At 48.1% G+C, this 27,702-nt stretch overlaps 1 protein-coding gene across 2 annotated transcripts in view; it reads right to left on the bottom strand.

Moving 5' to 3' along the window:
• LOC147030291 (uncharacterized) overlaps positions 1-27,702 on the bottom strand; it is a 59,157-nt gene that overhangs the window by 6,013 nt on the left and 25,442 nt on the right. The window contains exon 3 of one of the 2 annotated variants that reach the window (XM_085874205.1): positions 14,006-14,089. In XM_085874205.1, coding sequence (XP_085730331.1) covers positions 14,006-14,053 — 48 coding nt within the window. In that variant the 5' untranslated portion in view covers positions 14,054-14,089. Of the gene's footprint in view, positions 1-14,005; positions 14,265-27,702 lie in introns of those variants that run through there. The other variant, XM_085874204.1, reaches the window with a different exon arrangement.

Here is a 27,702-nt window from a genome sequence, read left to right as displayed (position 1 = left end):
ATAATTGACAAGATTTATGTCAGATATGAGATCTTGGTGATCAGCCTCTTCGTCCAACATCCCCAAAGTGGGTTACCATTAAGAGTATCACCCCTCAGAGCAAAATATATGGAATGGAGATCAGTCGCGTAGGTCTGTGTGATCGGATCATGGTCTCTACATCCTCATATGAAATGAGTATTGATCTATAATGCCCAACAATGAACAGCTCTAAATAAAGTCCAGTAAAATGATGCGTTAATGCCACACACTAAAGGCTAGCCACTGCCTCAGGCTCACTTTCAAAGGTTCAGTCATTGTGCTAAAGTTTTTTCTCAAACTGATTTTTAGCTCATCTGGAACGTAGTTCCGTTGAGCTGATGGGTTGGTGTGTTATGAGTCCGTCCGTACACAAATACCTGCTACTTCTTCTCTGAAACTACACCCACGATTTCAATGAAACTTTACGACAACCTTCATCACCCATGACGAACCAAAGATTGTTCACAGCTTAAAAAAAAGAAATCGGGGTCTAAGGAGGTGTATGGGGGGGGGGGGTTGCCCCCAAAATATGTATTTGCTTTCTTCTCCGAAACTTCACACACAATTTCAATGAAACTTCACCATAACCTTCATCACCTATGATGTATCAAAGTTTGTTCACAACATTAAAAACAAAAAAAAATCGGGGTCGAAGGAAGAGTATGGGGGGGGGGTGGGAGGGGAAGGGGCGGGGTGGGGTGGTTACCACCCAAAATATGTATTTTCTATAACATTGGTTCATTGGTACATTTTGCTGATTCCGTCCCACGTCGACTTCCTCCTCAGTATCATTATTCTATCAGGTGAGCACCCAGGGGTATTGCCCCTATTTTTTTTCATTGGCATATTGTGTAAAGCTTCCATTGAACTGGAGAGCGGAACCTGGGCTACATTGGAACACCCCTCGACATTAAATAATGGTATGGGAAGCGGGGGGTGGGGTGGGGGGCACAGGCCACTGCCCCCCACTTTCAAAAATGTGGAGGGGCTAATACCATGTTGCCCCCTCTCTTTTCAGCAACCTATGAATGTAGACATGCAATCTCTTAGAAAAAGTGGAAGAAACAGTGGTGTAATGGTGCATTGGTTGGAGCGTCCGGTGGTGTCTCAATCCTGTGTCATGTCTCGTGTATTCGTCTGTATGTCTACTTTGTGAGACGTGTGTGTGTGTGTGTGTGTGTGTGTGTGTGTGTGTGTGTGTGTGTGTGTGTGTGTGTGTGTGTGTGTGTGTGTGTGTGTGTGTGTCTGTCTGGGGGGGGCAGCTCATTAAATCCTAGAAAAATATTTTTTATACCCTATTTACAATTGATAACAAATTGATGCTAATAAAGTATATTGTGAAAATTGTTCTCATTGGGAAGACAGAGTGGCACCGCTTGTTAACGTCCGCCATCGAAGATGGACGGAGGTTAATGTTTTCACCCCTGTCTGTTTGTTTGTTTGTTTGTTTGTGAACAGTATTACGGAAAAACTCATTGATGGATTTCGACGAAACTTGGTGGGGAGATTAGGTATGGTCCAAGGATCATGCCATTAGATTTTGGACTTGGTCCAAAGTCCAATATGGCCGCTATGGCGGCCATTTTGAAAAAATATTTGAATTATTGTTTTTGCATTTCTACATGTTTTACGTGATTTCCAATGAAAAAAAAAATTTGTTGGAGGAAAAAAAAAATTTGCAACTTTTTTTCAAAAAAAATTAGATTTTATTTGAAAAATATTGGAATTTTTTTTTGCATTTCTACATGTTTTAAGTAATTTCCAACCCCCCTCCCCCCAAAAAAAATTGTTAGAGAAAAAAAAAGAAATTTTACACCTTATTTTTCAAAAAAATTTCGATTTTATTTGTTGGCATTTCTACATGCGCGTCGATCTAGTTTAGTTTATTCAATCGTGGTTCAGTAGAGTCTGATCCATTTTGACCTACAACGAATAGGATATCAAGTTCACTTAAGTGACCCAGCAGTATTGGCGGCAGAGGTTTTGCACTCTACCGAGTGCTCCCCCTCCAGTTAGATATGTGACCTACTGGGCATAAATAATTTTTTGGGAGGGCTGATGCCCCATCGCCAGAGCCCCCTAGCAGGACATGCCTCTGGCTCATGTAGTAATGATATTGTTATGAATTCGCGCCCCGCCAGCGTGCGAACGACCGCTTTTAACCAATAGCGGCCGCTTCGCCCAACGAACGTGCAATTCAGTCGTGACCCTCTCAGAACAATGCTGGGAGCTAGTCACAGGTGGGGGGGGTTAACCTCACCACAACTCAGTCCACATTCTATCCGCGCGAAATAGGGTCCGATTACCGAATGGTCGATTTACCTAAGTACCCGCACGGATCGCGTACCGAGGAGTTGTACCACGCCACAGGTCGACTCCGGACACGAACCGCTTAAGCGGCTCGTTCCGTGCTACAGGGATAACCGAGCGGAGTTATCATCGACCTTGACAGTTCAGATTATTTACCGGGCGTTTTAAACTCACTACCAATCCCTTACGTGATGCAAGATGGAGATTCAATAAAAGGAAAGGACGAAGCAAAACGGGGAACAATCGGACAAGCACATTTATTCACAGAAGCACGGAAGGCACGTACATTACAGTAAAACAAAGGAACAAAAGCAATACACGTATACGTTTATGCAAAGAAAAACACAAGCAAAGAACCAACACAGATCTACAACCGAATAAGGCAATTCACATGGCAACACTTAAAACAGTTCTACTTCTCAAGACTGGCGCCACCCACAGACATTTACACAAAACCCCAAAAGAAAAGGAAGTCGCGACTTCCCTGAGCGCATCGTCCAGCCCTTGGCGACTGCAACTCCGAGTCCCTCCGGCGTGGTCCACTGGGCTCGTGCCTCGTGCCTGCACGTGTCGTCCGCCTGACAGCTCGGACGGGGTTTTTGGGGGAATGGGCCGGGTTTTCACTGCTATCTCGGTGCGGACGGGGGGGGGGGAATGGCAGGCGCTCACTCCCACTAGCGGGGTCTCGGGACTGCGCCGACTCCGAACGACCCTCCGACCAGGAACAATCACCAGGGACCAGGTTTGACGACCCGTGGCAATTCGACGACTTGCGCCAATTCAATGACCTTCACCCGACCATGACCAGACCTGAACGAACGAACAGAACCTCAACCTCTTCCTCCGAACGAATGAACCATAAGCAGGGACTCTCCAACAACTCTCGACAATTCTCATTCAGGGACAACCGACCCGACGACCCTCGACGCCCATGCCTTTTGTAGGATCGGGCTCTGCCCTTCGCTCCGCCCTGCACCCCACCCCGTTCTCAGCTCCTCCTTCCTTTGAGATGCTTCCAGAAAATGCCTCGAAGGGGGCGTTCCTCTCCCCCGGCCGCGTCACACTGCGCATCCGCCAATTGGGAGAGGACGCGCCACCCCCTCCCCCTTTCTCACCAAGAGCAGGGAAAAGTGGCGGGAAAACCCCATAGGCATTGTTGGTTTTCTTCTCCATGCGCCGTACAACGAGGGAAGGAAGATTCGGGCGGGAGATATTTGCGTGGGCGTTTTGGGCGGGAGATGCCCCTTTGCACCCTTGTTGCTGCTGCCACTCCGCTCCTTTCATCTGTCCCGCGGAGATCGTGACCGCACGGTGCTCGTTGAATGGCGAGTGGCGAAGATGGTGGTAGCGTAGTTGTGGAAGGTGGCGTCGTGGTGTAAATAGCGTGATTGTTGGCGTCGTGTAGTGAATGGCATGATCGTTGAGATGTTGGTTGTGGCGATGTTCATTGTTGTTCTTGCACCAAAATAACGACAGCAAAAGAAAAACAATTATCTCAAAGAGTCGCAGCCCGAATGAATCACACATATTCCCTCTAAACAACGGGTTTGGGCTAACTACACATGAACTTACCGATATATCTCACCTGAGGACCCTTTATGGTGTATTGCGAAATTCCACAGCCATAACAATATTAACCTTCTTACAACTTGGGTTCCTCCACATTTGATGACGTTCCTACGCCCATGAATCCGTTCTTACCCAACAATATTAAATGTCAACACATTGACATTTACATCATAACATGTCGATGTGTTGGCATCTAATATCATCGACCATAGCACAGGCCGCTTGAGGGGATGTTCCATATTTACCCCATCTTCCAATAAACCCCAGCCCCCACCCCTCCCACCACCCACAGCAATCTTCTACATCAAACTCTTAATCAAATATTAATTTAGTCATCTTTCTTGAAGGAAAACGCTTGATACACTTTCTCACTTCAAATAAGTAGGTGTTCCACATTGGGCTATAAATTCTCTGTTAATCTGAGCTTTGATATGCTAGTTAAGCCATGATGTTACTGCGGTGGTAGGGAGGAGGTAGTGAATGGGGAAGGGGTGGGGTGGGGGGGTTGGAGGTTCGGTGTGTGAGTGACATTCACAGGTCGTTAATTATAAAGTTTAACAAAATCTAATCCTTACCCTAATGCCTATCGCCCCCTCCCACCTATCCCAACCCCTCCCCCGAAAAAGAAAAGCCCAAAATCTGCATGGCACAATGTCATAGCAGTTTGTTCCTTTTAAACCCCATCACCTTGGAAAGTTAAAAGGAAAAGGAAGGAATTACTTCACAACATGATACAGATTACATATCTGTGCATGGGGTAGTTGGAGAGACAGGGGAGTGAAAAGCTTGTTGTGAGTTAATTTACCAAAAGTTCAGGACAATGCACTTTATTTCTACAAGAAACTAACATCTCTTCATTTTTGTAGTCTGTCCTCTTCGATAAAGACAATATATCAAGGTCTGTCATTTCAATGTTGATAGCCACGTTTACGTCTCGCACGTTCTATTGAGAACCAAGCTTTCCCAGATGGTAATCGGAATATTATTGAAGGTGTCCTTGAAAAGGAGCTTTGGGCAATCTAAGGGGATGCGTCTAAATAAGAACAGAGTTCAATTTCTTCGACCACTTTATTAGCGTGGAACGACAATAATCAAACAAGTATTGAACAGGTTGAAAAGCCCACAACATCCCTGGCTCCGGCTCAGGCTGCGCATGCGCACTGGCACAGGGGACCGTCGATTTGTAGAAGTACCGCAAAGTACAATGTTCTCTATCTCCCTCCGAGACTTTATTATGTTAATAGATAAAGGCTGAGAAAATATTAAGGTTAATGAATGAACAAAAGTTTATATCGCCCATCGTGTGACTATTCCATGGAGTAGTCCTTGTGCCAGGCAGGCACGCTGGTCGCTCTGGTGGATCGGCGTTGACCTATTGCTGGTGCTGGTGGTGTCACATCGGGCCCCAGTGGGGATGGGGCTCTCGAGGTTTCAGGGGCCGATGGTGGCGTCTGAAGGATCGCGCGCCTCGGTGTGCCTCGTCCTGGTGCTGCTGGCGTGTCTGAAACGGGTGTCGTCTTGCGCCGGAGTGTGCATACTGACGTCAGTGCCGGCGTGGGCCCCGTTGGCGTCGCAGATGTCACAGGTTCGCTGTCGAGGTCAGGCAGTTGCGGTGTTACAACGGGTGCAGGTACAGTGATGCGGGTTGCTAGATCATCATAGATAGACCGGGGTGGCAGCTGGTCATTGCGAACTGGGCTAAACTTGCGCAGGAATTTCCTGTTCCGAAGTGTGACTCTGCCCGAGCTGTCGATCTTGATCACGTATTGGTCATGTTGGCGTACCTCCACGATACTGCCTGTCTTGTCCCATTTTTTTGGGTGGAATCCTGTCTGGTTCTGTATGCAGACTAGGTCCCCTACAGCAAGTGGCGGAAGGCGTTTGGTGTGTTGTGCCCAGGTGTCGGCTGTGCGGATATGACGTTTGCGGAGGGCCTCCTCCCTCGCTTTCAGGGTCTCATGCCAAGTGTCGTGCGGTCTGTACTTCCCGGGGATAATTGGGATGAAATCGCGTATCGGGCGGCCAAAGACACACATTGCCGGGGAGATCTTCGTGTCAGGGTCAGGCGTGTTACGATATTGTAGTATCGCTCTCTGCACAGCGTCAGTGTCAAGTTCTCCCTGCGGGCTGGTGTTGTCCGTGATAAGTCGTTTCATTGTCTTAACTCCAATCTCCGCGCGACAGTTGCTGTGAGGGAAGGCCACCGATGACAAGCGGTGGTGTATGCCCCATCTGTGCAGGAATGTCCTGGTCTCGGTGGAGGTGAACTCCGGTCCCCCATCCGATGTGAGCTGTTCTGGTGTCCCGTACGTCACGAAGGCGCGATGTAAGTGGTTTATGAGTCCGGCGGCGCCACCCGTCGACTTTGAGATGATCGGCCAGTTCGAGTATCTGTCCACCGTCACGAGGTAGTGTGCACCCCTGTGTACAAAGAAGTCCGAGCACACTGCCTGAAAGGGGTAAACGACCGGGATAGGTGGAGTTGGTGGCGCTCCAGGCTGTGATGGTGCCATCCGGTGGCAGTGTTCGCAGTTTTTCCGAGTGGCGCTGAGGTCGGCCGACATGCCTGGCCAGAATACAGAGGATTCTGCGCGGGCGGTCATCATTGATACGCCCTGGTGGGCAGCGTGTAGGGCGCTCAGCACATCACCGCGGAGTGAGGGTGGTATGACTACTCGGTCCTTGTATAGGATCACTCCATCTGTCGATGTAATGTTCTTGCGGTACTGGTGATAGTCGCGAATTGTCTCTGGCATCTCGATTTTTGAGTCGGGGATGCCGTTCATTGTCATTCCCTCCAATATGTGCATATCGCCATCGCTGCTGGTGGCTTCCCTGATGCGATCCCATGTTACTGATCGCAATGATTCGAGGCCCGCGGCGCACCATGCCAGGTTGTCCTCCTCGACGTCGTCGTCATACTCCGGCTCAGTTTGGCGTAGGAGAGACAGGACGTCGGTGTGCGTGCTTGGTTGGAGGTGGGTCGCTATGGTGGCATTGTCATCTGGAAGGTTCATGAGTGGAGGTCGCGTGGTGCCGACCGGCCTGCGCGACATGGCATCTGCCGCCTTGTTCTTCATGCCCGGGATATGTATGATGCGGAAGCGATAACGCAGGGTCTTCTCCTTGAGGTTCCTGAGGCGGGGGTTGGGTATGTTGTCAAGTGCTCTGTCCGAAAGGAGTTTCAGCAGTGGTTTGTGGTCCACCGCAACGATCAGGTTCTCGCAGCCCAGTACGAAGTAGCGCGCCTTGTCCAAGGCGTCCGCGACTGCGAGAGCCTCGCCCTCTATGGGCACGTATCTGGATTCTGCCGCGTGTGTAAATCTGCTGCCGACCAGGGTTATTTTCCATGCATCAGTGCAGCAGAATGGTCTAACTGGCACGCATCGGCAGTGCTTTTGAAGCAACCAGAATCCGATTCCCTCCTTCGACCAGTCCGTGGCGATGCATGTTGGCTTAGTTTTGTCAAATATGCGGACACCGTGTTCGATTTCTTGTACGATCACGTCTTTCGACTCGCGGAATATGTCCTCTAACTCCATGGACCACTGGAAGCGTTCTCCACTTTTCAGGAGCTTCCGGAATGGCTGCATTCGTTCGGCCATACTCAAGGCGTATGCCACCTGGTTGACAAGCCCGAACCACGATCTGACGTCGGTGATGTTACGCGGTTGTGGGAAATCGTGGATTGCTTCCAGGTAGCAGCTGCACGGTCGCACGTCAGTCATGGTGATGGTGAAGCCCGCGAAGTCCACCGTGGGTGCGCTGAAGACAAACTTCTCCGGGTTGAGGATGATTCCATTCCGGCCGCATATATCCAGCCATTGGACTGCCTGGAAGTAGCTCCCCTCAATCGTGTCTGACCATAGTAGCGTGTCATCTACGCACTTGGTCTTGTTACCAATGTCCGCGACGATCTCATCGTATCGTCGTGAGTAACCGTCCCCCGATGCCATATACCCTTGTGGGGCAGATAGGTACCGGTAGCACCCCCATGGAGTGATGAAGGTCGTCTTGTGGCGGTCATCCTCGTGTAGGCGGACGCTATGATAACCGTTCCATGCGTCGAATACTGTCTTGCGCTTCCCGTTAGGTACGCGTCTCACCTGGTGGAACGGGGATTGGGTGTGGTGGGTCTCGCGGAACGCATGCTTGTTCAAGGCCTGAAAGTCGACGGTGCGTCGCGGCTTGCCATTCTTTTTCGCGCAAATTACCATGCGGTGACACCATGTCACTGGCGTGCCGACAGGTACTTCCTCCAACACGCCGAGCCGAACGTCCTGGTCGAGGCCTGCTTTTACCTCATCTTGCCAATGTATGGCCACGGAGATGGGAGTGTGATGGGCAACCGGTGTCGCGTTCTCACTGAGCATAAGACGTAGTGGCGGGCCGGTCATTCTCGGTAGTGGCTGGTGTGGGCACGTGTTGAATGTGCTCTGAGCATACATCCTGAGTAAATGTGACTGTAGTGCCTCTCTGTTGGCCTCGGTCGCTGGCATGGGGAGTGCGGTCGGCTTGGTCGGCGGCTCCGCGCGTCGCGGGCAGTCGCACAATTCCGAGGTCGTCAGATTCACCTCTCCGAGTGTCGGGAATCTGTCCGAGATCATTCCCAGGTCCATGCAGGCCGCGCGGGAGAGGAATATGCGGTCTGAAGAGTCTGTCACGTACGCGATTTGGCGCGTCTCCAATCTCCGAGCGTCGTCACTGTTACCGGCGAATCTGACTACCACGGCTCCGAGGATACGAATTCCTTTGTTGTTTGCGGCCTTCATAGTCATGGATACAGGTATGAGGTCCTCAGTACTCAGGCCCATTTGTTGGACGACTTTAATGCCGATCAGGCAGCTCTGGCACCCCGTGTCTGCCATAGCGCGTCGGGTTACCGTGCCGGTGTGTTTCAGGAGGTTAAAACCCAGCGCTTTGTAATCCTCGCGCTTGTTGGTGAGAGTGAGGTTGACGTATGGCTGCGGGTCGGATATGCGTTTCATCCACTTATCGCACATATCATCGTACAGGTGGTGAGCGAGGGGAAGCGTGCGCATTTCGTCCTCTGTGCTGGCCATGGTGACCGTGCATTAGCTCGACGAAGGCTGCCGTCTGCTCGTCGTACATCCCGTCGGTCTCCTTAGATGGGGGTCTTGCCGATTGGCCGCCCAGGCACGCCTTGTCGAGGTGATTCTGGCGGTCACACTTCCGGCACTTTTTACCATATCCGGGGCACTCGGCGTGTCTGGCACGCCATTGAGGCGTTTTGCCATGGCCCACCTCGCCGCAGTAGATGCATACTCCTTCAGGCTTGGCCTTCCGTTTTTCTGGCCTGGCTCCTACTCTGGCGCGGACGTCCTGTTGCTTTCCCCGCCGATACGAACTACTGATCGCGTCCATGCTTTGAGTGTCAAGCAGGCGCGATGCCAAGCGTTTTCCAGACTCTTTGGCCTCGATATACTCTATCATGTCCTTTAATGGCATGTCCTGGTTCTTCTCACCGAGTAGGTCACGTTGTATTGCTTGGTCCGCGATGCCACGGGCAACCACGTTGTGCAATATCTCTTCCGTGAAGTCGTTGACCTGATCGCACCCCGCCTTGGTACACTTCATTTCATACTTGCACGTGTCCGCCTGCCCCTTGATGCGGGCGTGGAACGACTGGACGGGCTCCTCGTGTCCCTGCCGCATGTTAGACAGGGCCACTCGAGCTACCATCGTGTTCTCCGTCCGGACGGCGAGCGCCTTCATGGCGGCGAGGACGTCTTCTTCATCGCTGCCCACGAGGCTCCTACCCGCCGCGCGAGTGAGGTCCTTTCTCAGCTCCTCCTCACAGCATTCCAGTAGCTGCGCGACTATGTCGGGTCCGACAAGCTTAGTACCTGTTTTGTATTCGCCCCAGTGGGTTATGAAGTACGACCAGGCCTCGCCCGTTCCGGCCAGTGCTATGGAGGGACGCTTGAGTTTCTCCATCTTGGCATTCGAGCTCGCTGCCCTGGGGGCGGCGACGTGCACAGTGCCGTGTATACTCAGCATGGCCGCCACCACTGCCGCCTCTGCGTGTGTAGCCATATAGTCACAACCCTCGATCGGGCATTCTGCTTCCACCGGCGCCATAGGAACAGTTATTCTGGAGTAAACGTTCTATTTTCGGTGATGCACACGTGTGTACAGTGTCCTGGGGGCGAAGATTGGGTACAGTACCCGAAAAATCCAAACTCACTGTCGACGTTCTCGTGGTCCGTTTTCACCCAGTCGTGTCCTCCTCAGCACCGACGATCCTTACTCGACTGCATCAAGTTGTTTGATTATAAATAAGAACAGAGTTCAATTTGTTCGACCACTTTATTAGCGTGGAACGACAATAATCAAAAAAGTATTGAACAGGTTGAAACACCCCCAACATCCCTGGCTCCGGCTCAGGCTGCGCATGCGCACTGGCACAGGGGACCGTCGATATGTAGAAGTACCGTAAAGTACAATGTTCTCTAGCGTCCATTACTTGAGTTTGAAAAAGAAGACAGCTTTGGTTATACGATCTTTGCCCGTCCTGATCAAGTGTCCGACCCAGCGGAGTTGTACATTCAAAAGTATGGGCTCGACGCTCGTCATGGGGTTTAACACACAAACAGTAAGTACTCTTGTTATGATAAGTGAACAAAAACTTTCAATAAAAGCAATGCCATTTTTACATTACACTCTTGTCAAAACAAGTTAATTCAGAATTTTTTAAAAGTATAAATCTTTCGTATATGGCAGCATTTGCACATACAAGTATATAAAATGCAGAACAAAGTCATACCCTACCAGATCATTGATTCACCCACATTTGTCCAAATAATATTTGTTTCATGGCATGCATCAACTTTTGTATGTAGTACTTTTTCTTGAAGGTTTTTTTTTGCCCCCTTTGGAATGAAAATCTCATCTTGCTGGTGAAGGCTAGTGTCGATCTGCATCGGCGGACAGACAGAACAAGGGATGAAATCAATAGGACATTGTTTAAGGGATTCCAAACCAGCATGGGAAGGAAGAAGCTTACGTTTTGGGCATTAACCTTTCGTCGGAGCAAAATAACACCAGAAAAGTCAGCTTCTTGCTTCCTACAGTGGTTAACATACTTGATCAACATTCTGTTGATTTCATCCCTTGTTGTTAGAGCCTCGTGGAGGATCTCTCAGTCTTAATCACGTTGTTGTTCTTGTGGACTTTTTTTTTCACAGCCTACAGTTTTCATCGAAACTTCCTGAAACTTGGAATATACTGTATATGTAAAAATACCCTGCGCAGACAGGAACAATCTCCGATTTTGAAAATTCCTCCGAGAAAAAAAGTTGTGACGTCAAAATATCTCCGCTAATAGAAATCACCTAAGAAATTATCTCCGAAACTAAGCAAGCTGTTTGAATTCTGTTTGTGAGAATCGAACAAGGCATTAGCAGAGATGAATTACCGCACATATGATACATCACTATGACGTCATATCAATTTTTATGACGTCATTCCTATTTTTTGACATTTTTTGTTTTTTGTTTCATTTCTTTCATAGCCTACAGTTTTCATCGAAACTTCCTGAAACTTGGAATATATATTTAAAAATACCATGCGCAGACAGTAACAATCTCCGATTTTGAAAATTCCTCCGAGAAAAAAAGTTATGACCTCAAAATATCTCTGCAAATGGAAATCGCCTAAAAAAGTATCTCCGAAACTAGGCAAGCTTTTTTAATTCTGTTTGCGGGAATCGAACAGGGCATTAACAGAGATGAATTACCGCACATATGATACATCACTATGATGTCATATCAATTTTATGATGTCATTCCTATTTTTTGACATTTTTTGTTTCACAACCCAGAGTTTTTATCGGAACTTCGTGAAGCTTGCCATGTATATGCAGAAAGCCCACACACAGGCAGTAACCATCTCCGATTTTGGCAGTTCTTCCTAGAACAAATGTTAACGTGATAATATCGCCACTAATTGAAATCGCCTATTGCATTATCTCTGAAACTAGTTTGTTTCACAGCCTACAGTTTTCATCGAAACTTCCTGAAACTTGACATATATATGTAAAAATACCCTGCGCAGACAGTAACCATCTCCGATTTTGAAAATTCCTCCCAGAAAAAAAAGTTATGACGTCAAAATATCTCCGCTAATGCAAATCGCCTAAAAAATTATCTCCGAAACTAGGCAAGATTTTTGAATTCTGTTTGTGGGAATCCAACAGAGCATTAGCAGAGATGAATTACCACACATATGATACATCACTATGATGTCAAATCAATTTTTATGACGTCATTCCTATTTTTTGACTTTTTGTTTCACAACCCAGAGTTTTCATCGGATCTTCGTGAAACTTGCCAGGTATATGCAGAAAGCCGACGCGCAGGCAGTAACCATCTCCGATTTTGGAAATTCATCCGAGAAAAAAAGTTGAAGTCATAATATCGCCGCTAATGGAAATCGCCTATACCATTATCTCCGAAACTAGGCAAGCTGTTTGAATTTTGTTTGAGGGAATCAAGCTGGGCATTAGCACAGATAATTTATCGCAAACCTGATACATCACAATGACGTCATATTCGTTTTTATGACGTCATCATTAAGAGGACGAGGATCTTAGCTCATTCGAGCTTGTTTACTTTGTCTTTTGCTAACCCTTCAAAGCAGATACACATATTTCTTGCTGTGCTTGTGGCCAAACATGAAATACCTGCATCTTGTTTCAAGGAATTAAAAGAGCACATGTCGCTTTTCCACCATGCCTGTGCTGCGGCACATTGGGATGAAGCCTGGTGTTGTTGAAAGACTAAATATCTTCGTGTCCAAAAAAAAAAAATCTCTTTTTTTTGTGTACATTGATGAGGCTCATTTGAGAGCTAACACATAACGCACAGCAATGGGGGCATGAGACAAGAGGGGTGGGAGAGGGAAGGACAAAACAGTGGGGAACAGAGACATTAGGTGATCCGTGGATGGGAGAGGGATAGGGTGGGGAACACGAGGTATACAAGATGGATATTACAGGGACTTTCAGGAAGGAAAGCACGGAATTTGAAGGAGGTGGGGTTGGGGTGGATTGACGGGGTAGAAAAGATCGATGTTTTGGATGGGAGAAGATAAGTGGTGGTGGTGGTGGTGTTTTGAAGGCCTGGAGGGAGGAATGGAATTAAAGAGAGTGTGGGAATTTATTCCAAAGGCGGAAAAAAAAGAAGAATGAAAGGATGAAGGTGAGCAGTGATTCGTGATTTTGGTAGTTTCAGAAGGGGTTGTTGTCGGACCTTGAGTGCCCTGCAGAAATATGTTGGGGACATATCACAGACAGAGCAGAGGGGGGGGCAAGACCGGAGCGGAGAATGTAGAAGACAGAAATACCACTAACCTGCTTGCGGTGAGAGAGTGAGAAGCCCAAGACTCAGCCTCATCACGAGAGATACCAATGATCCTAAATGGCTTGGTTTCCACAGCGTGAAGCCCAGAAAGGTGAGAGGCAGGAGCAGCAGCCCAGAAGGGAGAGCAGTATTCCATGAGGCTGTGGACGAAAGCTTTGTATGTGGTCAGGAGCTATGGTGGGCCGAGGAAGGACTTTGCACGACGGAGGATTCCCAGTCAGCGATTGGCTTTGGAGGCCAGGTTAGAAGCCGGGTCTTCTTCTTCTTTAGGGAAATCACATTATGTACTTTGTCGCTTCTTTCCATTTTCAAAATAAATATTATAACCATGAAGAAATATTAATTAGGACATATATTTCATGAAATTAACACATTCTTCTTCACAAGAGATTTCTATTTTTCCCATAACATTGATGGGTCATTAAGGAGCTTCTATCATACATTACATGTGGGAAAGAATATGAGGAAAATAATATAATAATGCAGACATTAGGAGACTACAGACAAATCAAAACAGTGGAAGGGACTTCAACCTCAGATCTCTGCGTCATGAACTAAGTGATCAAATGGGAACCTCAAACTGGGAAAGGCAGCCAATTACTCAATGAAAGTTCTTGTTTAAATTACTCTTTATTATTACTCTAAAACTTTTTCGTTGCAAAATAAAATATCCAACATGCATGCGCTCATACATGCACGCTCACACGCACACACACTCTTACCTTAAAGTCATTCTCTGTTGCATCGAAAGTGGCGGCTCCCTGGGACATGTAGCTCAAGATGAGCAGGAACAGCGCTGTGAGAGCCTTGGTGTCCATGTGGAAAGATTGTCAAAGGAGTGGATCACAATCACAGTGGGACGAGCTCACAGGTCTGTGCGTCGTTTTAAAGCCAGTCTGTCAGTCTGGGTACCGGGGGAGGTGGGGGGTGGCGGGGGAGGATTGAGGGGATATGGGGATCACTCCACCTTCCCCATCAAAGGATTTCTCATCTGGTGAGTGAAATTCTACCATGACTCCCTCCCTCTTTCCCTGTGAGTAAATTGATTAACACCCCAATCCACATTTTTGGTAGAGCAACCTTTTATGTAGAGATAATACATATTTGAGAAAGACGTTTTCACTGCACCCCATGCTCAGTAAGGGATGTGATTCATTATCTGAGGATGTTCAAAATACATGGATTGAAGCCTTAATGAATAATATTGTTCCACATTATTTGTACAATAAATTGAATGAAATTTTACAATAATCGAGACATATTTATCAAACAATCATCCCTGTATTTTCTATTTGTATGTGAGGTCACAGACTGAGTAATAAACCCTCTTCATTCAGTATATGTATTCACTTTGGAATGTAATTAATTATCCCAGTTATATGGTTTCCAATGAGTAAATGTTTAAACAGTTAATGAGCTCCAAATGACACAAGGAACCCTTTCACTGCCAGAAACTGAATGTGCTCCCTCACCTGTCAATCCCATAAGGTATTATTACCAGTACATGTGAAATGTAATTCTCATTTGCAGCAAAAGCTTTTTGAAAGCTTTGTTCTGTTAAAGCATAATTGTGACTGCAGCGATTGGGTTAACTCGACAATTTGAACCGAAATGAAATAACCAGAAACGTTAGTCCTGAATATAACACCCTTTCCATTCGCGAATGAACTGAACAATCATTTCCTTTCTTTGAAAATAAAATTCAACAGCTATGACTTCACCAAGAAGGATAGCAATAACACCCCACAACATCTATGGTAGCAACTCCACACCATCAAGACAGTAATAACACCCCACACCACCTATAGTCTGAATTCAACACCAATAACAAAAGCAACAAGAAAAAGAGCAATCAGAGAATGCAAACCCTTGACAGGACTAGTTTTGTGTGCTGTTTGTGTAGTTTTGTTTGGTGTATTTTGTGTGGCGTTTATGTAATGGTGTGTTACGTAATTAATAATAGACATAACTAGAACTGCCACTTTATAGCTGCTGGCAGTGATGACCGGTTACCAAGATGTCCCACTTTGATGCAACCCCGCTTTGATTGGACACTTGACCCTGATCATGACGTTTTTCTTATTATTATTCAATTGAATTGAGAATGGGATTAAAATGAATTAAATTCAAATTAAATGGAAGACAAAATAGGTGCAGTCCTGCATTGGTGTCATCAGAAGGAACCCAAACAAGCAAAAAACAAAGATGAAGTCATCAGAAAGAACCTGGATGGGATTTGCATTTCAGCTGCTACTCCTCTACCCTCAAACCCATCCAGACACAGCCAAGTGAGCTCTTCTGCACAAGAGATTTCTAATTTTTTTTCAAAAAAAATAAAAATAAAAAATAACCCAGATTCAAATAATAATTCTGATTGCCAGACCGTGTGTCTCATCAGGTTGAAATTTAAAACATATACTGTAATCCCCATTGCTACTAGATCATAATTATGAAGTTTCATATTGATGGATAAAGTGATTCAAGAGAAAGAATTTTTTTTAAGATTTTTGTTCAATCCAACATGGCGGTCAGACCATGTGACCTCTCAGTTATTCGTGAACACTCTGGTATCCCCAAGGCTTGGGGAACATTTTTGTGAAGTTTCCCCTCGATATGTCCGGCCATTCTGGGGAAGAAGATTTTTTTTTTTAAAGGCTTTAGTGTAAATCCAATATGGTTGCCAAACCATGTGATCTATGACATCATTTTGTTCCTCATGGAAGGGAACATTTTGTTCCTCATGGATAGGCAGTCAGAGCTGCAAAGTTTGCCTTTGATCTGTTCAGCAATTTCAGAAAAGATTTTTGAATTTTTTTTTTAAGCAAAATGGCTGTCGAACCACGTCACCTATGACGTCACCAATGGTTTTTTATTCCTAGACGACCCTCAAAAATTTTCATACTGATCAGATGTAGCATTCTACATTATGCAACAATGAGATCATAAGGAAGGCACCTATGATGTAATGAAAAAACACACATTCTTCATGAGGAGTACTTGCCGTGTGCCAAGTTTCAAATTTTTCCTTGGAGCAGTTTCAGAGATAGAGGTCCAAAGTTTTTCCGCTTTTCTAACATGGCTGCCACACCACATGACCTGCGACGTCATAGTTATCATTACAACATTCTACATTAGTTTTCGTTCCTATGGTGAAAAGTGTCAATCTGACAAGCAGTTGCAGAGAAAAACTGTACTCAAGTTCTGTGCATACAAACAAACAAACAAGATGAAGACGTCATGCAGAGCACAATATTTGCAAAATCCATGAAACAAATTTGACCTCAACAATAATTGGTGGTAAAATTCAATGACCTGAAATACATATCCTTTTCAAATTTCAAGTCAATTGGATGAAAATTGAGGATTTTAGAAATGCCGCCTGAGTTGATAACCTTTTTTTTATACCTTGTCGAGGCTCATATGAGAGTATGAGACAAGAGGGGCGGGAGTGGAAAGGACAAAACAGTTGGGGACAGAGACATTAGGAAGGGAGAGGGATGGGGTGGGGGAAAATGGGGGTGTACAAGATGAACATTACAGAGACTTTCAGGAAGGAAAGTATGGAATTTGAAGGAAGGAAGGGAAGGACAACTGAAGACGAGAGGAGATAAATCTGTGCATGAGGGAGAGCAAGTTTCTTTGAAAGAATTCCCAGGATGAGTTGATGTTGGAGAAAGTAGCGATGGGAGACCAGTCTAGAACTTTGATGGCTGATTGGAGACCCTGCCAGTCGGCCTGAGTGAAATGCCAGACTCGACGGCGCTGAGGTGATTCTCCGATAATAGCCAGAGAGATGTCCACTTTGACAAGGACGGGGTCAGAAGAACAGATTGGAGCAGAGATAGAACAGATATTTTCTGGGAATTTGTCAAAATCAGATCCAGAAGAGATGGAGTACCATTGGTTGAGATCCGGGTGGGGAAGTTGACCGATTGAGTCAGTCCCAATGAATCGCAGAAGTCTTTTGCTGAAATGCCATGACAGGTGAGAGAGTTACCCACACATAGCCAGCTGGCATGATGAGTGAGGGTGTTAATGGGTGAGTGAGGGGTGTTAATTCGAAGGGTGTGTGGGGAGTGTTAATGGTGGGAGAAGGGTGAGTGGGGAGAGTTAAGGAAGAAAGGTGAGGGGGAGTTTTTGAGAAAGGTGAGAGGGAAGCTTGGAGGGAGAAGAGTGTGATGGTTGCTTTGAGAGGGAGGGGTGAGTTGGCACTGAAGTTGGAAAAAAAGAATGGTTGATGGAAAGTGAACATTCATAGAAAACTGGGGTTTTTAATTTCTAGGTCAGAAATGCAATTAAAGACATTTATTGAGGGATACAAAAAAGGCGAATTAAGAGAATGGAGGGAAGAAATGCTGTAACAGTTGGAAATTTTCGGCAAGAAATGCTGTTTGGAAGCATATGTATGAAACTCTAACGTGACCTATGACACTATGGGCACTGGATGATAACTTTTTGCACCATGGATTTTATTGTAGATAAATGCATTGAGAATCAGAAAAATCATGGTGCCAATTTTAGTTTTGCATTTTGGGTACATTTTGGTGGCTTTTAATGTGGCCCCCTAAAATACCATTATCGCTGTTTCGGTTGCAACTACCAGTTTCAAATATTGTTAGAAAGCAAAGCATGCAGCATATCAAATTAAAGGTCTGGACATTTGTAACACAAATATATCATTTTTATATTTATATATATATATATATATATATATATATATATATATATATATATATATATATATATATATATCCTGGTGTTGGCGCAGTGGTTAGGGCAGCGGCTTGGGATCCAAAAGGTCCTGAGTTCAAGCCCCGTTGGGCCACTGAATTAATACACCAGGGGGTTGACTCAGCCTGTCATCCTTCCGAGGTCGGCGAAATGAGTACCAGTGTACTGGTCCCGGTGTATGCCCCAGTTAGAATAGGTGTACCATATCCCTGTCTGTCGTAAGAGGCGACCAGGGTTGGTGTCAGGAAGGGCATCTGGCCATAAAACATTGCCTCAAGAAAAAGCCCAACCCCTGCACAGCAGGGAAAAATGGCTGTAAAAAGGTCATATATATATATATATATATATATATATATATATATATGTGTGTGTGTGTGTGTGTGTGTGCGTGCGTGTGCGTGTGTATATATATATATATATATATATATATATATATATATATATATATAAAAATATATATATATATATATATATATATATATATATATATATATATATATATATATATATATATATATATATATATGTATATATATATATATATATATATATATATATATATATATATATATATATATATATTGTTACGGATTCGCGCCCGCCGGCGTGCGGACGGCCACGTAACTCGAATCGCGGCACGTCGCCCACTGGACGGACAATCCAGTCGTGACCCTCTCGGACGAACGCCGGGAACCAGTCACGGGTGGACCTTTCGGTCTCACCGCGATCGAGCCAATCGGCCCCCGCGTGGGATAGGGTTGCTCGCCAAATTCGACCTACCTAAGTACCCACACGGAGGGTAGACCGGGCGATCGCACCTCGCCGCAGGTCGACTTCAGACACGGGCCACTTAAGCGACCCGTTCCGTACTATCGGGATAACCGAGCGGTGTTATCGTCGGCCTCGACGGTTCGATTAATTATCGGGCGTATTCAGCCCACTACCAACCCTTTACGTGAAGCAAGATGAGGATTCAATGAGAGAAATGACGAAGCGAAGCGGGAAACAGTTCAACACAAAGCACATTTATTCGCGATGAACGGAAAGCACACATATACAATTCCACCAAAAGCACATAGAAAAGAAGAAGACAAAAAGCAAATGCGACAATGCAGATCTAATACCGATTACGCGAGCACACGGCAACACTTATACAATTTTACTTCACAGACGGCGCCGACAACACATATTCAAAACCAAGAAAAAGAAAAGAGAACCACCCTCCAGGATGAGGCGGGCCTGGGGCCGAGACCGTGTCGGGCCTACCCGTCTGGTGATGAGACGCGGAGCGGCGGTGGTGCCTCAACTCCGCGGGCCTCGCGGACAGTGTCTGGTAGGGGGTGGGAAGGGGGCCCCCTTTGGTCGCACTATCTCAGCGCGGGGGGAAACAGGAGGGGGTTGCTGATGCTCGGGGAAAGGAGGATTTAATCCTGTCTCGGGTCCCGCGATGAGCGTCTCCACCTCGACCAGGTCGTGCCGTCGGCCTCCCGCCTTCAGCTCCTGGCACCGACGCGAGCACTCCCTCGTCTGCCTTCGCCGCCGCCGCCTCTCCACAGCTCCGTCCTCTTCGCTCCGACTCCAACTCCGAACTCTTCCTCCTGCGAACTCCTTCCAACGCACACACGACACTTTTCTGACGAACGCAGTCGCTTATATAAGCCCCGTGGCTTCGCCTTTGACCCCCTGCCTTCGACCTTTCACCTCGCTCCCCATTGGCCCGAGAAAAAGTGGGCGTGAATGCATTTTGATCCATGAATTTGCATATAGCGACCGCCCTCCAACGCCCTGGAGGCGGGGCCAAATCGCCCCTCGCTCACCGATTGGACGGAACAAAAGTGGGCGTGAGTAGTTTTTGATCCGTTTTTGGAGCGGAAAGTCCGTGGTTTTGTAAACGCTGTTCGGCGCGCGCCCTGCACGAGTCCAATACCGGTACCCACAAGCGGCGCAAGAACGGTGGCGATGCGACGGTTGCGAGGTGTGACGGCAAAGGTCGTGGCTGCTGTGGTGAAGCGGCGCCGCGGTGGGTGGTTGATGTTGTGATGACTGTTGAGACGCGGTTGGCGGTGGTGATAATGGCGGTTGGTCCAAAATAAAGATAGCAAAAGAAAAACGGCTATCCTGAAGAGTCGCAGCATGCATGAATGACATTTATTCCCTCTAGACAACGGGTTTGGGCCTAACTACACATATACTTACCGAGATATCTCACCTAAGCGACCTGAATGGTGGTTTGTGAATTTGGTCAACCACAACACTACCCCCTCCCCTTTTTACAGACTCGTCCCGAGTCGTCAAATTTTCGTGTGCCATCATGTGTAGTTTTCCCCTAGTACATTTTACCTACGGATCCCTGAGTGCGACATTCATGGTATTCGTGTCCCCAAAATAAATAACCTGAGGGCTGCGTAACTACCTAAACAAACTCACTCACACGAACGACATAAATAAAATTGCCGGCGCTAGGACAGACATGCCGGGGGCGCACTCATATTTACAGTACATCTTAACCTTAACTTACAAATTTTACACTAAACCATGGCCCAGGATCAATGAACTCTGCAAAAGAAAAGCAGTTAGCAGGGAGCCAGGCTGCTCGCATGCAGTCTCTGGCTCAAAACAATGCAGGTGACAGGGAACGTGGCTGGCTGCTCACACGCAGTCCAAGGCCTTCCCTTTTGAACTGAACGCAGTGAACCACAACGGTGCATGGGCTGCACAAACGCAGTCTCCGTGCCAGCTCAAGTGGCACACGCAATGAACACAACGAATGGTTGGATGGACACAAACACGGTGCACGGGCCGCCACTGCAGGCCCGTGTTGTAGCTGCCAACAGGGCAGTTCTCGCAGCTTGCAAACTGTTGCCTTGTGGATCCTGGCGCACATGGAAATGAACAGGGGGGGGGGGCAAAGCAAAAATTGAACGGGGGCTGGTGAACAGGGGCAGTGGGCATGGCATGGCAAAGGCAGCAGGCAAACACAGCCCGCAGAACAAGGCCGCTGCAGGCAAACAGAGCCGGCAGACGAACTGGCCGGCACAGGCCTTGAAGAAAACAGCCAGCCGGCAGATGAAGTGGGCCGGCACAGGCCTTGAAGCAAAACACGGCCAGCCGATGGCACAGGCCTTGCAGCAAAACAACAGCTGCCGATGAAGTTGGCCGGCCTCTGCCTTGAAGCAAAACACGGCCAGCCGATGAAGTTGGCCAGCCTTTGCCGTTCAGTGGAGGTTGGTGGAGGGAGTGCGGTGGTGCTGGCCACTTGGAAGGCGGGCTCGGACCTACCTACCTGTCTCCCTCCCACCTATCGCCTTTGCCTGTCACTGTACATACCCACTCCCTTAATTTGTCAAACCCCAATTTAGCCCCAACTTATTTTTTTGTTGTTTTTATTTTTACTTCCCCACTATAAATCGTCCCCTAACCCCCTTTATCGTCTTTGTTCGGCTAACCTATCCTGTCACCTAGCCTACTCCCAGCCCCTACGTTCCCTTCCCGGAGGGGAACAAGGGAGAGCTAACGTCCTGTGCCGAGGCCCAACGAAGCCTCAGAATGGCCTCCCCAGAGTTTGGCGATCTATAACCAAAGTGGGTCCAGCGGCCCACAACGACAGCGAGGGGATGGATGGTGCGGAGGGGTACATTTCCTAATCTATCCTAACCATTTAACTCTTAAACTACCCCGGGGCTTTCAACAAGCGCCTCTCGCTTAAACTATTGGTTCTAACAACCCAGATTCCCGTCGCCTGTGTTGGTGTCCTCACAATTTCGGGCCTCGCCCCCCAATTTTCTCTCCGTGCCCTCACACGGTCTCCTGGCTGGGACACGTGCCCTTTGGCAGGCACGACCCTCTGCCGAATCTCCCGCTATGGCACCCCCGGGCACTACACTGCCTCCGAGCCTACCAGCTCCCTAACACCGGGGAGTGCCCCCCATGGCACCTCCCCTGAAACGCACACGTGGCAGGCTGGCCTCCCCGGCCGCTTTCCGAGGGGCACCCGTGCCCACAACACTGCCCACACGGCTAATGGCGCCCCGGGCCCCCGCACCAAGCAGGCGCACCCGTGCCCACTACGCTATCCCGGCCCCCCATGGGCCCTTGGCCTACCGCGGCCGACTAGCCTGGTGCCCGGGGTACCCACTCAGCGATACTCACCTTTCGCAGCCACGCTCCCAAGCCTGTCAACAGGGCTCCTGCACCCCTCCAAATGGGTTTCGAGCCTACATTCCCACCAACAACAAAACAACCTCCATTTTTCAATTTGACTAACCCAGCTAACTCACTTTACTCTGACCCCGGGGTCCCTTGGGCGGGAGTCACTCCTCCCCCCAATCACTCATCGCACCATGCATTCCCCATTCGCTCCACTCACACAGACCCGCTGGCCTCACTCACTCAACAAGTACTCACCTCACAACTCACCAACTACTCTTCAACACACTCACCCCTGAACTCTGCCATCCTTCTAACTACATCCCCTAACTAACTCGTGCTCCCACGTCGTCCCTTAAACTACAGCACGTTCCATTTAACACTACGTAGCTAAGCTACGTCCCCGCTACACATTCACAGGTCTGTCACTGTCTTCAAATAAATCATTTTATTTCCCAACCTAAATCTGGCTACAATCCCTCTAACTAATCCATTCCACGGGCCCCATGAGGACTTACCCCTGCCCCATGGAGCCGGTCTAGCTATGCTAACCCTTCCCCCTAACTAGTTTCCATCCTGTGCCCAGTCAAGGGGGTCTTCCACCCCTTGCCCAGGAATCCTGTGCACCCGAAAGTGAGGCTTGCTTTTTCCTTTTTCTTTTCCATGCGCAGCACCAGCGCGGCAACTCGCGCACTTTGCACCTGCCCGTGACGTCATGCAGCTGCACGTGTACCTCGTCCCTCCTTGGACGGTACCATCCGGCAGGGATACCCCTCCTGCCGGATTCCAACCCCGCGTGCAGCCATGACGTCACCGTGCGCATAAAAAAAAAACACAAGCCCCACGTCTCGAGGGGTTCCCCACGCGAACACATGTGCTTTGCCCGTTGGAGCTTAACACACACGCCCGCGTGGAGAACCCGTCCGGTCCAAATCCGAAATCCTGCCTAAACTTTGTCCGTCCGCGGGATCGGCAAATCCACCGCGTGCGTTTCCCGACCGGGACTTCACTCTCGCAAGCGAGCACGTGGCGGTCTCGTGCGTTGCACAGCACGGACCTCGTGCTCACTGCTGGGTGAACCCGGCACGGTCCCCGAAACAACTACAGCCGCTACTCGGCTTTCTTTCTTCTGTCGCCGTCGTCGCCTCCATTCCACCCACGCACACCTGCGTGTTACGACGCTCACAGTCCATTCCATTACATTCACACCAGCAGACGCGGCTGCGTGCTCCCGCATGCCAACCGACATCTCCCTCACATACCGCTCTCTCACACACACGGTCTCCCTTGCATAACCCATACCACTCACACGTAGTGCTCCATTCACTCGCGGTGCCTCATCCACACACCGTCCTTCACTCACACACGCGGGGGCACTCAACCGCGGTGCCTCATCCACACTGGCCGTTTCATCCACACACACGGCCTCACTCACACACGGTGCCCCATCCACACCCGGCGTGCTGGGAAGCACGCACTCCGGCACCATCGCCACCACACCACCCACACACGGGGTCGCCTCCACACACGGGGACGCACTCACACCTTGCACCACACACACAGGGACAACCACACTGGGGATTAGTGTCCCCACAAGGGTCTCCGGGGCCTCTATACCCCCCAAGCTTTCCGTGCACCCGTCCAAAGCACTCGTCCCCTCAACCTCGCAAAGCACGACCGAACCCACCTGGTCGTGACTCGCCTCAAGGGGGCATACTCCCTCCCCTCGTTCCTGGAGGAGGCCATCCAGGTGCTCGCACTGGGTCCCTACACGCTCCACCAGCTCAACCTCATCGTCCTCCACTACCTCCGTGTGTGTGTGTGCGTCACTTACCTTGTCATTATCATGCAGTCTCTCCTCTATTTTTTTCTGTCTCCCGTGTCTCTATACATTTTCTCTCCTGGTTCCTTTTTTCTGTCTCTTCCTGGTTCCTTTTTCCTTCCCATCTGAGTCGTTCTTTCTCTCTGAGCCCCATTAGCTGTTCGTTCTCCCTCCGTAGCTCCTCAATCTCCGTTGACTCCAATCTCGCTCTCCGTTTTAGTTGTTCAATTTCACACTCATATAGTTGTTGTTTTCTCTCCCACTGTTCCTCCTGCTCTTTGTTTTCCAATCTCATAGTTTCTTTCAATTGGCTCATTTCCTTCCTGTGTTTCATTCACTGTTCTCTCATTACTCTTCCTCGTTTCCTCTCCTGTCCTTCCTTCTCCAGTTTCATGGTTTGCTTCATTTGGTTAATCTCCTTTTTGTGTTTCATTCGCTGCTGTCTCATTACTCTTCCTTGTTTCCTCTCCTGTCCTTCCTTCTCCAGTTTCGTTGTTTGCTTCATTTGGTTAATCTCCCTTTTGTGTTTCATTTGCTGCTGTCTCATTACTCTTCCTTGTTTCCTCTCCTGTCCTTCCTTCTCCAGTTTCGTTGTTTGCTTAATTTGGTTAATCTCCTTTTTGTGTTTCATTTGCTGCTGTCTCATTACTCTTCCTCGTTCCCTCTCCTGTCCTTCCTTCTCCAGTTTCATGGTTTTCTTGATTTGGTTCATCTCCATTTTGTGTTTCATTCGCTGCTGTCTCATTACTCTTCCAAGTTTCCTCTCCTGTCTTTCTTTATCCAGTTTCATGGTTTTCTTCATTTGGTTAATCTCCTTTTTGTGTTTCATTTGCTGTTGTCTCATTACTCTTCCTTGTTTCCTCTCCTGTCCTTCCTTCTCCAGTTTCGTTGTTTGCTTCATTTGGTTAATCTACCTTTTGTGTTTCATTTGCTGCTGTCTCATTACTCTTCCTTGTTTCCTCTCCTGTCCTTCCTTCTCCAGTTTCGTTGTTTGCTTAATTTGGTTAATCTCCTTTTTGTGTTTCATTTGCTGCTGTCTCATTACTCTTCCTCGTTCCCTCTCCTGTCCTTCCTTCTCCAGTTTCATGGTTTTCTTGATTTGGTTCATCTCCATTTTGTGTTTCATTCGCTGCTGTCTCATTACTCTTCCGAGTTTCCTCTCCTGTCTTTCCTTATCCAGTTTCATGGTTTTCTTCATTTGGTTAATCTCCCTTTTGTGTTTCATTTGCTGTTCTTTGTCTATCTCCTCGTACTCCAGCCTTTCTTTCAATTGGTCAACCTCAGATTCATGTTCTTTTTGTTTTCTATTCCATTGTTCCTCTCGTTCTTCCCTCTCCAATCTCGTTGTGTCCTTCAATCTCCTGATTTCTCCTTCCTGCTTCATTCCTTGCTCCTTTACTTTCTCCTCGTATTCAAACCTATTTTTTTCCTTTTGTCGTTCAGTTTCAAATTCATACTCTTTCAGTTTTCTATTCCACTGTCTCTCTTGTTCCTCCTGCAATCTTGTCATTTCTTTCAACTGACTGATTTCTTTCTCCTGTCTCATTCGTTCTTCCCTCATTACTCTTTCTTGTTCCTCATTCTTTAGTCTGGCCTTCGCTTCCAGCTGTTCGATCTGTACAGTGTGGTTTCTTAAAGTTTCATTTTCCGTTCTCTTCCTTTCCTCTTTTAACACTCTCAGTTCGTTTTGTAGTTCCCTCTCTTTGTTTTGGTGTTTCTGTAACTCAGAAACTTTCTTTTCCAATTCTTTTCCCATCTCCGCACCCTCCGACCTTGCTTTGGCTTCGAACTGTTCTTCCGGCTTGCGCTTGTGGTTTTCTACCCGTCTTCCCAGTTCCTCTGTCTCCGTTTTTACCTCCAGTCCCAGCTTATCAACTCTCTTCGTCATGTCTTTTTCTACATTCCTCCGCCACCTTCTTTAATCCTTTCTGTGTCTCCGCTTTTACCTCCTTTCACAGGTTTTCAACTTTGTCTGTCATTTCCCGATGTCTTTTCTCACAGTCCTCCTTCACGGCTCCCAATCCCTCCTTTATTTTCCCTTGTTCTCTTTTTAATTCCTCTATCGCCGTCGTGTTCCTCCCTATTTCCTCCTTTATTTGGTCTTGTCCCTGTTTTACTTCTCCCAATCCTTTTCCTACTTTGTCTATTTTTCCCACCACCGTCTTTATTTCGTTTACCCTCTCTTGTTTACTTTCTTCCATTGCGACTCCCACTCCTTTTACTTTCTCTTTTAACCCGGTCACCTCCGCTCGTATCGTGTCGACTTCCTTTTTCATTTCGTTTTTTAGTTCTTCCAAGCTTCCTTTTAGGCTCATTCCCATGTTCTGCGTCTCACCCCGCAGCTCTTTCATTTCCTCCTTCATGTTTGCTTCCATTCCGTTTATTTGCTTGTTCGTTTGCTGTGTATTCGCATCCATCATCGTTTTCACTTCATTTGTATTTGTATCCATCTTTTCGTTCATTCCTTTTATTTCGTTTTTCACTTCGTTTGTCATTGCCGCCAGCATGGCGCATAGCTGGGCCATGTCGGGTGCGCTTGGGTGAGCCGTTTCGTCAGGGGTTGGGGAAGGGTTTTGGTGGAGAGGGGGAGGGGAGGTGTCATACACCGCGGCCGCTGCCGCACCCATTTCGGCCTCTGGGTTCAGTTGGGCGAGTTCGTTTTCCTGTACAACCAACATTTCCTGCACGGGGATTTCATCCTGAGCCATGGATCCTACACATTCTACATCCATTTCTAATACCCCCGGCTCCCGCTCGCCTTGAGACGCCATCTTGCTTCTCGTGAAGGGTTAATTTCGCTCGCTCGTAATTTGGAGGGAGTCGGGGGTCGCTTCTCTCACCCCTGGACCGATTCCCGTGAATTTAGCTGGAGACAGGAGAGCCCGTTTTCCTGTTCTCCGATACCAGTGCCGCGAGGAGGGCGATGGATTTGTATCGCACGACCTGACACCAGTGTTACAGATTCGCGCCCGCCGGCGTGCTGGCCGGCCACGTAACTCGAATCGCGGCACGTCGCCCACCGGACGGACAATCCAGTCGTGACCCTCTCGGACTGCGCGGAACCAGTCACGGGTGGACCTTTCGGTCTCACCGCGATCGAGCCAATCGGCCCCCGCGTGGGATAGGGTTGCTCGCCAAATTCGACCTACCTAAGTACCCACACGGAGGGTAGACCGGGCGATCGCACCTCGCCGCAGGTTGACTTCGGACACGGGCCACTTAAGCGACCCGTTCCGTACTATCGGGATAACCGAGCGGTGTTATCGTCGGCCTCGACGGTTCGATTAATTATCGGGCGTATTCAGCCCACTACCAACCCTTTACGTGAAGCAAGATGAGGATTCAATGAAAGAAATGACGAAGCGAGGCGGGAAAACAGTTCAAGATAAAGCACATTTATTCGCGATGAACGGAAAGCACACATATACAATTCCACCAAAAGCACATAGAAAAGAAGAAGACAAAAAGCAAATGCGACAATGCAGATCTAATACCGATTACGCGAGCACACGGCAACACTTATACAATTTTACTTCACAGACGGCGCCGACAACACACATTCCCAAAGCAAAAGAAAAGAGAACCACCCTCCAGGATGAGGGGGTAGGCGGGCCTGGGGCCGAGACCGTGTCGGGCCTACCCATCTGGTGATGAGACGCGGAGCGGCGGTGGTGCCTCAACTCCGCGGGCCTCGCGGACAGTGTCTGGTAGGGGGTGGGA

Source organism: Eptatretus burgeri, chromosome 3 (genome assembly GCF_056783735.1).
Source record: "Eptatretus burgeri isolate ZD-2024b chromosome 3, Ebu_testis_v1, whole genome shotgun sequence".
In the NCBI taxonomy this organism is placed as follows: domain Eukaryota; kingdom Metazoa; phylum Chordata; class Myxini; order Myxiniformes; family Myxinidae; genus Eptatretus; species Eptatretus burgeri.
Note: the sequence above shows the minus strand (reverse complement) of the source record. Positions and strands in the feature narration are given on the sequence as shown.